Source organism: Bos grunniens, chromosome 2 (genome assembly GCF_055505025.1).
Source record: "Bos grunniens cultivar Pamir isolate PY7600 chromosome 2, Bosgru_T2T1.0, whole genome shotgun sequence".
Lineage (NCBI taxonomy): Eukaryota > Metazoa > Chordata > Mammalia > Artiodactyla > Bovidae > Bos > Bos grunniens.
This window is the reverse complement of record NC_141166.1, coordinates 34,803,964-34,818,802: the sequence shown is the minus strand read 5'-3', so window position 1 is coordinate 34,818,802 and position 14,839 is coordinate 34,803,964. Positions and strand designations below refer to the sequence as shown.

General features: G+C 37.7%; 1 protein-coding gene and 1 long non-coding RNA gene across 4 annotated transcripts in view; one reads left to right on the top strand and one right to left on the bottom strand.

Annotated features, from left to right (window-relative positions):
- SPAG16 (sperm associated antigen 16) overlaps window positions 1-14,839 on the top strand; it is a 1,071,375-nt gene that overhangs the window by 652,396 nt on the left and 404,140 nt on the right. For all 3 annotated transcript variants that reach the window (XM_086341619.1, XM_086341641.1, XM_086341630.1), the window contains one exon: window positions 1,586-1,712. In XM_086341619.1, the coding sequence (XP_086197745.1) occupies window positions 1,586-1,712 (127 nt within the window). The remainder of the gene's footprint in view (window positions 1-1,585; window positions 1,713-14,839) is intronic.
- Window positions 182-2,905, bottom strand: LOC147377902 (uncharacterized). Its single transcript, XR_015142408.1, has 3 exons — window positions 2,599-2,905; window positions 1,604-1,710; window positions 182-1,173 (listed from the first exon to the last, which is right to left on the bottom strand). It is a non-coding gene; the product is annotated as an uncharacterized LOC147377902 (long non-coding RNA).

Below are 14,839 nucleotides of genomic sequence, written 5' to 3'. Positions count from 1 at the left end.
TTTCTACACAAAACAAGAATTCTATAAAAATAAAGTAATTTATCCTGTAAGTTTAGCACCCATCTCAAAAACATGTCATAAAATCTGAGCATACTTATAAATATCCAAATATCTTTTTGAAAGGTCACATACTAAATATTTTAGGCTTATGAACCATATGGTCTCTCATAACTATGCAACTCTGCTATTGTCAGGGGAAAGCAGCAATAGACATATGTAAACAAATTGACATGTTCCAGTAAATCATTCTTTACAAAAATAGGCAACTAGCCAAAGGGCCATAGTGTGTGGACCCCTGGTAGAGACTGACATTTCATCAACTTTAAAGATCAAATTATTATCAGCCTCTCTCAGAAATATTGAGATAAGGGAACTGATACAAAATGGCCATGATTAATGAATTTATTGATTTTATTTCCTTGTTCCTGATATTAATTACTACAGTACTTCACTTTGATATGAAAAGTATCAATCAAGGGAATTGCTATTGAGTAATTTACATATGTATCCACACAAATCTTAAAATTTTCTGGCTTCTCAAAAATGCCAAAATTTCCGGTGAAATAAGCTTCATTCCAAACAGTTATTAGATGTTATGCTCAGTTTGACTTCTTCTTTCCCTTTTATGTTTACTGCCTTAGTCAAAAATCTCAGATTGTTGGAGCTACATTGGACCTCTCAATGCTTCAAATTAAGTAATTTCAGTCTCACAAGAAGGAACTGTACTGTTCCTGAGATGAATAACTTCTCTATGGTAACCCTACTGGTTCTTGTCATAGATAGGACTGGAATCCAGTCTCCCAGCTCCCATTGCAGAATTTTTCCCACTCCACTGTACTGTCATGTGTGGAATGGCTCAAGCCAGTCACCAGTCAGTTGATCAGAGCTTAACCGGCTGGTTATCATACTAGAAATGCCTGGAGAATTCCATGGACAGAGGAGCCTGGCAGGCTATGTTGCAGAGAGTTGTACATGACTGAGCAACGAAGCACAGCACAGCACATAGGTACATTTCTAATATCACAACCAAATGCCTGGAGAATCCCATGGACAGGGAAGCCTGGCGTGCTGCACTCCATGGGGTCGCAAAGAGTCGGGCACAACCAAGTGACTGAACTGAACTGAATCAGCTGGTTAAGCTGCACAATAGGTGATTCTAATATACAGCCCACACTGAGGGAAAAAAAAAAGAAAGAAAGAAACTGAGCAAGTTAAAGAAGTTTATCTGGTCTTCACATATTGTAGCACGCATGCAGTTCTTTTCTCAGAATATTACTTCATGTGATGGGAGCAATTTTTAAGTAGTAATTTCATGATAAAGAATAAATGCGATAGTGTAAAGACAGCTTTCCCAAGTGATTTTATAAATTGGATGTAATTAGTCTATTTTATGCTACTAATTCTGTAAAGTGCTTGGAATATAAGGTGGTTGTAGAATGCTCCTTTAAAATGTCGTTGTACATTTTTGCCACTTACAAAACTATGCCTCAAACATTTATTATCTTTTTTAGCATTGTACAGAAAGAATAAGGAACATTTAGGTGCTCACTTTGCAAACTTGAACTCTTAATTTTTCTCTGTGCAGTGAAAGATGCAGATATACCTTGTATGGACACACAGATTCTGTGAACAGCATCGAGTTTTTTCCTTACTCCAACACTCTTCTCACAGGCTCTGCCGATAAGTCACTGTCCATCTGGGATGCAAGAACTGTAAGCAAATCGTTAACATTTTTTTTTTTCCAATTTTGATAGGTCTAGTCACTCTTAGTCACTTTTCAGGTGCAAGATACAACCTATGAAGAAATTGTATAGGGGCAGGTAGGATAAAAGAATGATAATAAGTTTCTGTTTACAAGATCTTATCTATATGCTTTTATCTACCCTGCCTCCTAAAAGTAGGAATATAAAATAATGTAATTGCTTCATTAAACATTAATGCAGCAATTATTTATTGAGATAGAAACTCTGCTGGTATAATACATATGACAGGAAAATGCATAGCACCTCTCCCTAAGGACCTTGTATCTTAGAAAGGAAGGAGAACCAAGAGATTATTTTAATGTGGTGAGGTATATATTAAAATGGAAGAAAATACAAGATACAGGGGAAAAGCGGGGAGATCTCTTATCTGCCTAGAAGGATGTGGATGACTCCCAAGAGGAGGCTGTCCTTGTGCTGAGAGTTAGAGGGTAAGTAGGATATACCAAATAATCTCAAGAAGATGGATTCCAGGAAAGAACAGTGCATAACTTACAAAGCTCTAGAGGTATGAGGCTATAAAAGCATATTTGGAGAGTAATAATATGTATTGATAGAGCTTAAGAAAGAGGAAATAAAACACAAGCAAGTGTATACAGATAGACAAGCTCAAGATCACCAAGTATCTGATAGAAGTTTTATTATTTTCAGAGGGAATCTATTAAAGCATGTTAAGCAAACCATGGCTTCCCTGATAGCTCAGTTGGTAAAGAATCCACCTGCAATGCAGGAGACCCCAGTTTGATTCCTGGGTCAGGAAGATCTCCTGGAGAAGGAATAGGCTACCCACTCCAGTATTCTTGGGCTTCCCTGGTGGCTCAGCTGGTAAAGAACCCACCCGCAATGCAGGAGACCTGGGTTCGATCCTTGAGTTGGGAAGATCCCTTGGAGACGGGAAAGGCTACCCACTCCAGTATTCTGGCCTGGAGAATTCCATGGACAGTATAGTCCATGGGGATCGCAAGGAGTTAGACACGAGTGAGCGACTTTCACACACACACGCAAGCAAACCAGGTAACAATCAGATTAGCCTTTTAGAAAGATGGATTTGATAGTAGAGTTAAGGGAGTCATTCTCATTGAGGAGGCTTATAAAGTAGGCTGTGAGCAGGTGAGAATTTGAACTAGGAGACTGTGAGAATTAAAAGGAAAGAATGAATTCAGGATAAAGGGTTTAACTCTCACAATTTGAAGAGTGATTGGAGGTGGAGGTAATGTGAGAAAAGAAGAGGAGTTTAAAGGTGACCAGCTGCCCCACTTTATCTAAGATTGCAAGTTTTCCTGGGTTATGGGATTTTTCTGTGTTAAAACAGATAATCCTGGATTAGTATGGCCTCAGAAGTAAATTAGATGTGAACAAATGGAGATGGAATTTGGGGACTACATTTTCACAGAGTTTGGCTGTGAAGATGAGGAGGAGAAAAGACTATACTTCCAGAACCTAAGAGAGGTCTCCCTTGTTTCAGATGGGAGACAACTTGTGGAAAGGATTAAAGATTTCGGAAAGAGAAAGGTGAAAGTGTTAGTCACTCAGTCGTGTCCAATTCTTTGCAATCCCATGAACCGTAGCCCACCAGGCTCCTCTGTCCATGGGATTTCCTGGGCAAGTATACTGAAGTGGGTTGTCATTTCCTTCTCCAGGAGCTCTTCCCAACTCAGGGGTTGAACCTGGGTTTCCTGCAGTCTTTACCACCAGAGAAACTAAAGCACAGCAAATTGAGCACACACTTCAGTAGTTTGGAGAATGCCAAGATATTCAGAGTCTTTAGTTCTCTGAGGCAAATTGATTTAGGATAGAGAACACGGAGTCCTTAGGTTCACGTATTTTAGAAAACAGCTAGTGGTAGAGTGACAAATACCTTGGATACAACTTCATGTGTTACAGCATGTCAGGGGACAGCAGTCAAAGGACATTGTGGGAAAAATGCATCAGCCATGAATTAATAAAATCAGAATAATTTATTGTTGGGTAAAAAGGTGCCACAGCCACCTCCTTGATTTAAAATAGCTTAGACCCTGTGCAAGAGAGTTCAATCCTGCTAATGGAGCATCAATGAGAAAGCAAAATTTTCGACTCATTTAGTCTCAGTACTTAGATATGAAGTGTGTGTAAAAGCAATTGGTAAAGGAAAACCCACAGAGGAAATATTAATTTAGCAGTGACCTAAATTTCATGCTCATTTTCTTTTGGTATAGGGTTTTTTTTTTTTTTAGTCTCTCAGAGTTCTGTAACTAAATGTTCTCAGAAAGCATGTCTCTTATTTATTTGTTTTCCTGTGAATAAACTGGAGCACTAATGCTTGGATGGAGACGGAAATGGCAACCCACTCCAGTATTCTTGCCTGGAGAATTCCCATGGACAGAGGAGCCTGGAGGGCTACAATCCATGGTCACAAGGAGTCGAACACAACTGAGCAACTAAGCACAATGTCTGAAAGTAAAATTCTCTTATAAACAGAAGTTGCCTCCTTGTATCTTCCTTCTATGCATAGAGTTGTTTATGACGGTGACCTTTCTGTCTGTTGTTGGGAAATCTTTGTGTTCTGGTCTTATCTCCTACAGTATATTGGAGAGCAGAAGGAAATAGAAATTCATACGCAAAGGGCCTTAGCATACAGCAGAACAGCATTTGAATTGAATATAGGTCCATAGAAAGATTGTGTTTCTTTAATCATTATTAATGTATTTTTTCAAATTGGTTTTAATGGCAAATTAAAATTTATATTATTAATACTATTGCAAATTTGTTATTACCCTGCATGCTAGCTACATGCTAGCTACATTACATTCATTAATATTAAGGAAAGGACTCTGAAAAATTTTGGTATAGATAAAATGTTCAGCAATTGTGGTAAATACATCAATAATTAGAAATAAAGTTCATTTAATTAGTTTATTTTCTGAAAATATTTCAAACTCATTGGTAAAAATGTATATATTTAAATCAGTATATATAAAAAATAGAATTAAACATGTAAAACAAAGGGAAATTCTCTTAATTTAGCTTATTAATAATTAGACAATGCAAGTTGTTAACTAAGTATTATTATAAAAGTCTAAAAATATATGACTGCAAATCTAGAACTAAACTGAATCATTTCACTTAAGCTGCATTACCTGTTCTGGTGAGTTTGTTTCTAAGCTGCCTCATTTATTTTTAACACACAAAACAAATCTTGACACACCCAGATTTTTAAAAATTCACATTTTATATATAGTTTTTAAAGGGTGCATGTTATACATTGTTTATATAATATGAAATTAAGTTTTTGTATAACAGGGACTTATGAAGAATTTAAAAATAAAATTTTGTAGTTACATATTATGAGATATTGGAAAAAAAGTAACCAGGACAGCTATCTTGTTTTCTGTGTAATAGTAAAGCCTGTACAACATACTGATATGGATATTATTAGACTCATAACATCAACTACATCTGTAGTATCCTGATAATCTCCTTTTTATAACTTTTGTATTAGGTTAATTCCTTGATAAATGATAAACTGTCAGGTGATGCTGAAAATATGAATCTAAAATGAGATGAATGACTCCCTTCTCTTAGTGAAGCAAAAGCAGAACATTTTGTCATCTCAATGTGATCAACTAGTATTGTGACATTTTCTAAAATATTTTTTGATGAAATATGAAAATAACCAGTAGATTATATTCCTATAAATTAGTTTTAAACCTCTCACTCCCATTCCCAAACATATACTAGTCTTAAATCTTTAACCTAATCTAATAGCTTCCTGTCAAAGATAATGAATGTGGAGACCTCTAAGTCAGTCTGTAAGTCAACCGGACAGATCAGCTCTGAATTTTGTGGGAGACTAGGAAAGGCTATAAATCTTTGTAATTACCAAATGGAGGCTGTTAAATAGCTTGCAGTTTGGAAACTCATAAAATTGCTCTATTTTATAGGACTACCTGCAGAGTATTTTCCCTTAAAGTTATGAAACAGTAAAATTCTTTTATTAAAATTAAAAAAGCAGATTGTAATATTGCCTGAAAATTATGTATAATATAGTTCATTTAATGAAAACGTACAATGCCCTCTCAAAAAGTGACATGAAAAATTCAAATATACATCAGTGATTTGGAAGCCAACATTATTAGTCATTCATAAGTCTGGTGAAAACTACTAAGGCTTTGAAATTGTTTTGGGAAAAAAAAAATAATGTTGTCATTGTACAGTAAAACATAGAATAGAATGAGTAATACATCTGTGAGCTGTTCAGAGAGAGGCTGACAAAAATTAGAACTGATGACATTTCACCTCTTGTGATGAATCAGACACACAGAGTTCATGACTTGGACTGCATTTGGTAGCCATGCCTTGCTCCCTAGACTGACTCAGCAGGCTTGCATTTAGCATACCATGCTGTCCTGACTTAGCTATAGCTAAAAGATCCAGTAATTGATTCCACTGTGTTTCTCTGAAGTGAAAAACCTGCTGCTGCTGCTAAGTCGCTTCAGTCGTATCCAACTCTGTGCGACCCCATAGACGGCAGCCCACCAGGCTCCCCCATCCCTGGGATTCTCCAGGCAAGAACACTGGAGTGGGTTGCTATTTCCTTCTCCAATGCATGAAAGTGAAAAGTGAAAGTGAAGTCACTCAGTCCTGTCCGACTCTTAGCGACCCCATGGACTGCAGCCCACCAGGCTTCTCTGCCCATGGGATTTTCCAGGCGAGAGGACTGGAGTGGGGTGCCATTGCCTTCTCCAAAGTGAAAAACCTGAGAACTTGCCAAAAAAAGTAACTCTTAGGTCCTGTGTAGTGCTAACCCATGTGACTGCACAATTCAACCTGCACCCTGTCTAGTCCTGTTGTTCTCCTAAGATGCTATCTGGTGAACTCTGAAGGGAGCCTGACATTATTCAGAAGCCAGAATCTGGAAACAAAGGCAATGATTGTACCTTCTCTCTGTAGGTTTTATTCCTCAGCCACATTGAGCTTAGTAACATTTGTTGAAGATCTTTGTGCCATGCAGTGTCATGGGTTCTGGATTGTTCTGTTACAGAGTCCCTGCCCTCAATGAACAGCCTACTAGGGAGCAGTCACAAAGAGAAATAATCTTAATGTAGTATTAACCGATGTAAACTCATTATAACTATGCTGCTGTGTCGCTTCAGTCGTGTCCGACTCTGTGAGACCCCATGGACTGCAGCCTACCAGGCTTCTCTGTCCGTGGGATTCTCCAGGCAAGAACACTTTAGTGGGTTGCTGTTTCCTTCTCCACATTATAACTATAGCTTTGGCTTTTTGTGCCAAAGCTCATTATTCCCAGAGGTGATTTCATGAATAACTCTGAACACCTACTGTGTACCATCATTTTACCTGTAAGAGCCATGCAATGCTAAATGGAACCACCATTGTTATCTATATTCAGTTTAGCTCAGTTGCTCAGTTGTGTCGCACTCTTTGCAACCCCATGGACTGTAGCATGCCAGGCTTATTAGGAATAGAAAAAACAAAGGCTCAGAGGAGTAAAACATGTTGTCCTAGATATCCAATTGGTCAGTGAGTGAAACAGGAAGCAGGTTGACTCTCCAGCCTCAATTCTGTATTTTTATTTTACAGCCTCTAGTTTTGGTTGGATCTCACTGGTTCTCAGAATAGTGTTAAAATGCCATTTCAGTGAGAAAAGGTGATTCAGTATGCTTACATTTTTTTCAGAACATTAACACTGTAACTCAATGATTCACAAGTCAGACTTATGCTTGAATTTAGCAACCATGAGATGTGCAAATGATCCTTCACAAAGACACAAAAACTCTAAAGAAAAAAGTGCATCATGATCTGTAGCTAATCAATTTGGATATTGGATTTTCAAATTCATCCAGTTATTCCAAGACACTTTTGTTAAAATTTTGCTAGGCGTTTCTCTCCTCCTGTGGTTGCTTATTTGTTTTTATTTTTATTTTATTTTTTAAATGAATTTATTTTAATTGGAGAATAATTACAATATTGTGATGGTTTTTGCTATATATCAACATGAATTGGCCACAGGTATACATGTGTGCAGAGAAGGCAATGGCACCCCACTCCAGTACTCTTGCCTGGAAAATCTCATGGACAGAGGAGCCTGGTAGGCTGCAGTCCATGGGGTCGTTAAGAGTCGGACAAGACTGAGCGACTTCACTTTCACTTTCATGCATTGGAGAAGGAAATGGCACCCCACTCCAGTGTTCTTGCCTGGAGAATCCCAGGGATGGGGGAGCCTGGTGGGCTGCCATCTGTGGGGTCACACAGAGTTGGACACCACTGACGCTACTTAGCAGCAGCAGCAGCATACATGTGTGCTCCCCCCGATCGTGAACCCCCCTCCTAGCCCCCTCCACACCCTATCCTTCTGGATTGTCCCAGAGCACCAGCTTTGGGTGCCCTGCTTCATGCATTGAACTTGCACTGGTCACCTATTTTACATATGATAATGTACATGTTTCACTGCTATTCTCTTAAATCATTTGGTCTTATAAAATAACTGGATGTTTTCAAATATTTTAAAACAAAGCAGAAAATTCTGTTTCTGCATGTTTAAAAAAGTTTGAGTTAAGAGTTTTGAAAGGTGGTTGCCCTTACCTATTTGCCTGGGGAGGCACTTCTAAAAAATTACTGTCAAATGCTCCATAAAGAAAGTTTCTTTTGGAAATGATTCCTTTTTTATGTCTGTCAAAGATGTTACCTTTGCCTTCATGATATTATTATTTTCTAAAATATCTGCTTTACAGTAAATGGTCATTTTATTTGTCATTTAGTCGCTGAGTCATGTCTGACTCTTTTGAGACCTCATGGGCTATAGCTTGCCAAGCTCCTCTCTCCATGGGCTTTCCCAGACAAGAATACTGGAATGGGTTGCTATTTCCTTCTCCAGGGGATCTTCCTTAACCAGAGAATGAACCCACGTCTCCTTCATTGCAGGCAGATTCTTTACCACTGAGTCACCAGAGAAGCCCACATGGTCAACAAATGCTTATCAAAACATAAATGGTCAAGAAATTAGGAATACTTGTGTTTGGGGGGAAAAAAGCACGTAACTTATTTTAAGATCAACTTCAAAATTATATATTTTGCTAAAACTGAAATTCTGTGGGTGTATAAAACATTTTCTTGGTCACTCTAATTTATCACAGAAGGTTGTAAAAGTTCTAATTGTCAAAGGACTCATTTGAATAAAATTAACCAGCTTAAAAATACTCAGAATATTTCAAACTGCTGTAATACATTGCAGTGCATGAAAACAAACAGCTTCACTACACTGTTTTCCATATATTATGATGCACCTCACTTTGGACAGCTCAAATAGAGAACTTTACATTTGTTACACAAATCCTTTGCAAAGCTTACTGCTCCCTCACAAAATAAATGTCAGCTACTATCAGCTATTAAACTCACTATATTATAACCACATGAAATTAGCCAATATATGTGATGATCTTTCTTTTGGAAAAGCTTTTCCTTTGCTCTTTTTTCAAGCTGAAATACCTCTTCCTCCCTTCAAATAGAGAGTTTACTTCTCATTGTAAAGACTTAACTTACCTTCCCTGAAAAAGTTCTCCATGTTTGTCCATTTGGATTAGGTGTCTCAAGAGACAACTAAGAAAATTTTATACCACGTAGTAGAATTTTCCATTTGAGGGGCATATAGTACTTAAAATGTTGAACTTGACAAATGAGGCTTTTTTTTTTCCTCACAAAAATACAAACCTTACCGATTTTCTGCCTTTGTGTGTAATAATTAATGGATTCAGCAATGTGGTACAGCAGATATGTTTGAAAAATAAATGAGCTTCTTTGTGTTTTTACAGAATATTTGACTTATATCTATTGCCTCATATATATGTCAGACAATACAGCACAGTAATAGCACACAGCCATTCTGCCGAGATTCAAACCCAAATCCTGCTGCTTATTGGCAGTGTGGCATTGGCCATAATTGCCTAAAATCTGTGTTCCTTAGTTGCCTCACTTGTAAAACAAAGATAGTTGTTCTGTCTATCACATGAGGGTATAATGGGAATTGAATGGCTGATCATATGAAGTGCACAGAAAATTGACTAATATATGTAAGAACTTAATATATTTTTGTATACTTATAGAATAACTTGGAGAAGGCAATGGCACCCCACTCCAGTATTCTTGCCTGGAAAATCCCATGGACGGAGGAGCCTGGTGGGCTGCAGTCCATGGGGTCGCTAAGAGTCGGACACGACTGAGCAACTTCACTTTCACTTTTCACTTTCATGCACTGGAGAAGGAAATGGCAACCCACTCCAGTGTTCTTGCCTGGAGAATCCCAGAGACGGGGGAGCCTGGTGGGCTGTCATCTCTGGGGTCACAAAGAGTCAGACATGACTGAAGCGACTTAGCAGCAGCATAGAATAACTGTCATATATCATAACTGTTTGCCTACTAATATTTCTCTGTTATGAAATTCTGATCCTTATTCTCTACTTTCACAACCTTTGGCATAATAGATGATCAGTAGATTTTGAAGGAAGGAAGGAAAGGAGGGAGAGATAAAAAATCAGATATCTTGCTTTTTATTAATATATAGAAAAAGATCTGAAAACACTGCTTTCTAAAAATTAAAAATAAATATTTTTAAAAACTAATAAAATAACAAAATAGTAAATAAATCAGTTTAATATAGTATAATGTTTCAAAAGATTATTTGCCTCATAAAAAGTTGTATTTCTTTTTATGTATTGTAAATAATCCATCTGACAGTGCAGGAGATGGAAGAGACACAATTTCTATCCCTGGGTTAGGAAGATCCTTTGGAGTAGGAAATGGCAACCCACTCCAGTAATTTTGCTGAAAACATCCCATGGACAAAGGAACCTGGCAGGCTACTGTCCATGGGGTCGTGAAGAGTTGAACACGTCTGAGTGACTGGGCACACACATATACACCATATAATATGTTTGCATACATACAACAAATACCATCATTCTTTTTCTCTTATATTTGCAGTTAAAAGAAGTAGCATGACAATGGCCAGCAGTAGAAAGACTTTACTTTCGTATCTGGTTTCCAGGCTTTGAGAAAAGTCATATTTTAATAATGGAAACAGTGATTAATAATGATGGTATGTTTCTAACTGAAAAATATGGATAGATTAGTTTTATGAGATTATTTCAATTCAGTAAGAGTTAAGAATAAGTCATACTTCATGCACTTCATTTAAACTGAATCCAATAAAGATATAACGTTGAGGTATAAGATGATACAAGAATCAGTAATACTTCTAACCAGTTATGCAGGATAACTTGAGTATTCTTGACAAGACATAACTTCACTCTTGTCGTCGTTAAGACACTATTTTGCACTGTCTTTTGTATTGATTTGGGTTTCCCTGGTGGATCAGTCAGGAAGAAATCTGCCCGCAATGTGGGAGACCTGGGTTCAATTCCTGGGGTTAGGAAGAGCCACTGGAGAAGGGAAAGGCTACCCACTCTAGTATTCTACCCTGGAGAATCCCCATGAACAGAGTAGCTTGGTGGGCTACAGTCCACGGGGTCGCAAAGAGTCGGACACGACTAAATGATTAACTCTAGGGTTTAGCTATTTGTAAAGCCTCCTCAGACATCCAGTTTGACTTCTTGCATTTCTTTTTCTTTGAAATGGTTTAGGTCACTGTAACCAAACTTTGTAACCAAAGTTAAACAGAGATGTTTTTTATCCCTATTTTGATAATGCAGATAACTGTTCATGACATCATTCAGATTGCCAGTGAAGTTATATGCATAAATGATTGGTGGAAGTTAAAACCAGAAGATAAGGCATGGATATCACTATTTTAGATGTGATTGAACTTAGGTATGGTCTCTTGGCAAAAATAAACTTTTGGACCTATTTGAATTGAGTAGGATATAGGATTATCATGTAGGAATATTGAGGGTAACTTAATCATAGAATATGTTTGACCAAAAGAAAATACCTGAACACTGTCTTCAGCCCTTTCTGCCTTAAGTTGAGTGTAGAGAAAAATATAGACTTTGAAATCAGATAGAATGGAATTTGAATCTAGTTTCTGTCACTTCCTGGTTGTATAGTAAGGCATGATATTTAACACCAATAAAGTTCAGCATGACAAGTGAAAGTGAAAGTGAGTTTCACAATCATGTCTGACTCTCTGTGATCCCATGGCCTGTAGCCTGCCTAGCTTCTCTGTCCATGGAATTCTCCAGGCAAAAGGACTGGAGTGGGTTACCATTTTGTTCTCCAGGGAATCTTCCTGACCTAGGGATTGAACCAGGGTCTCCTGCATTGCAGACAGATTATTTACCAACTGAGCCACTAGGGAAGCCTCTTTTTAAGGTAGAGGTAATAATTCAATCAGGGCTTCCCTGGTAGCTCAGACGGTAAAGCCTCTGCCTGCAATGCTGGAGACCTGGGTTCAATCCCTGGGTCGGGAAGATCCCCTGGAGAAGGAAATGGCAACTCACTCCAGTACTCTTGCCTGGAAAATCCCATGGACAGAGAAGCCTGGTAGGCTACCATCCATGGGGTCACAAACAGTTGGACATGACCGAGCGACTTTACTTACTTAATAATTCAATCACAGTGTTAACATTGGGAGCATGTATTTAGTAGTCAAAAATGAACACTTATTTTTCCTATATTGGTAGCTAGTCTTCTCACAATTTGTGCTTCTGTCTCTTTGGTTGATGAGTTAAATGATGCTTAATGAAATTGAACAATTCCATTGCAGATTACTTCACTCAGTGTTTTGTCTTGTTGCTGTCACTTTCAAGAATTCAGTGACTGTAATTCATTGCATCAATTTGTATTTTCACTGTCTATATAGTGTTTATTTGACCTATCTTGTCCATAGTCCCCTAATTTTAGTTTAACATATAGAAATTACGTAAGAATAATTTTGTCATTTGGTATTAATTCTTTTATACCTTCAACCGGTTAAAGCTTCAATAGTGATGACCTGGCTGTACTTCAAGATCATCTTAACCTTGAATTCATTGTAGCACTACATGTTAATTGTAGTTTTAAGGTACCATTGATGAAAGTAGAAATTAAATGAAGCATTTTGGGCAAGTGTTTCTGGCATCCTACTGTGGTTGTGATAAGTGTAAAGCTGTATATATCTACACCACCAGAAAATTATTAACAATTAATTAAAAGTATATGTCTAATGAATAATCATGAACACTGTATATAATCATTTTTATCATTAATTATGCCCAAGCCTTTCACTCAATAAAGGAAATACTCAAAAAAAAAAAAAAAAAGACAAGGTGCTTTGTGTATCCCTCTTTACTTATCTCATACACAAATTATCTGAATTCTTAGTAAACTGAAGTAAATTCAGACACAGCAGTTTGTGGCAGTTATATGTTCTGTATTTAAAGGCAAAAAGTGTCAAATGTAGCCATACAGGGCTTCCCAGGTGGCACCTAGTGGTAAAGAATCCATCTGCAATGCAGGAGATGCAGGAGACAGAAGTGACAGAGGTTCGATCCATGGATTGGGGCGATCCCCTGGAGGAGGTCATGGCAATCCACTCCAGTATTCTTGCCTGGAAAATCCCATAGACAGAGGAGCCTGGTGGGCTGCAGTTCATAGGACCACAGAGTGAGACACGACTGAAGTAAGTTAGCCATACCAGGTGGCACTAGTGGTAAAGAGCCTACCGGCCAATGCAGGAGATGTAACAGATTTGGGTTTGATCTTTGGGTTGGGAAGATCCCCTGGAAGAGGGCACAGCAACCCACTCTAGTGTTCTTGCCTGGAGAATCCCATGGACAGAGGAGCCTGGTAGGCCTCAGTCCATAGTGTTGCAAAGAGTCAGACATGACTGAAGTAACTTGGCATGCAGCCATAGAACAAAATGAAATTATGGCGTGTACTATAAAGTTTGAAATGGCTTCTTGTTGTTTATTTGACTACCTGACATCCAAGAAATATTCTCTTTTGAGGGGAATCCTATAATGTATGACATTTGGTAGGAGGTAGGGCTGAGGAGGTCAGATTTTCTTTGTTTTTGTTTATTTTGTGGTTTCCAGGAAGTTAGCATATGGGTATACCCACCTAGAACTTTGAATTTGAAGGGAGTAGTTGCAAAGACAGAGGATCAGAAAATTATTGTTGCAATATTGTTGAGAGTCCACATTTACCAACAACAATGTCCTGATTTTTCCTATCAGGTATTTGACAATGTTATTGTTGCTTAGTTTCCTTTCATTCTTAGATATTTTTCCAAATCTTACAAAAATTTTCTCTTTTTTTTTTTTTTTTTGGAAATGTGGGTATAGTTTTAGCAAAGTAAGTTTCTGATGCTTATATTCAAAACCCAAATAGTACAAAAAGATCAAAGATGGTCTATTTGATACTGAGTGAATGCAAAAAGAAAACAACAGTAATCAACAACAAAAGGGAACCAATGAACAATAGTATTTATAAAGACATACCAAAGCGGAGAAGGCAATGGCACCCCACTCCAGTACTCTTGCCTGGAAAATCCCATGGACGGAGGATCCTGGTAGGCTCCAGTCCATGGGGTCGCTAAGAGTTGGGCATGACTGAGTGACTGCACTTTCACTTTTCACTTTCATGCATTGGAGAAGGAAATGGCAACCCACTCCAGTATTCTTGCCTGGAGAATCCCAGGGACAGAGGAGCCTAGTGGGCTGCCGTCTATGGGGTCACACGAGTCAGACACGACTGAAGTGACTTAGCAGCAGCATGAACCAAAGAAAAATCCTCAATATTTAAATATGTATGTATGCATGTATTTTATCCTAAATTACTCATGAGTTAAGGAGTAACAAATTATTAAAATAACAGTCATTTCAAATTAAAAGTCATGAGCAACATCAAAAATATACTTAGAAGAAGTCATAGTCTTAAATGCTTTCATTACTGCTCAAGAAAATAAATCTAAAGAAAAAAAAACTACTCCACAATATTAGGGATAATAGAATAAATTTAATGAAAATGAAAGAAAATAGAAAACAATATTAAAGCACAATTTAATGGGGGAGGAGAAAGTAAAATTTGTTGGTATGACAAACCAGACCAAAGTGTCAAACAAGTACTCAGATACAGAATAAGACCTT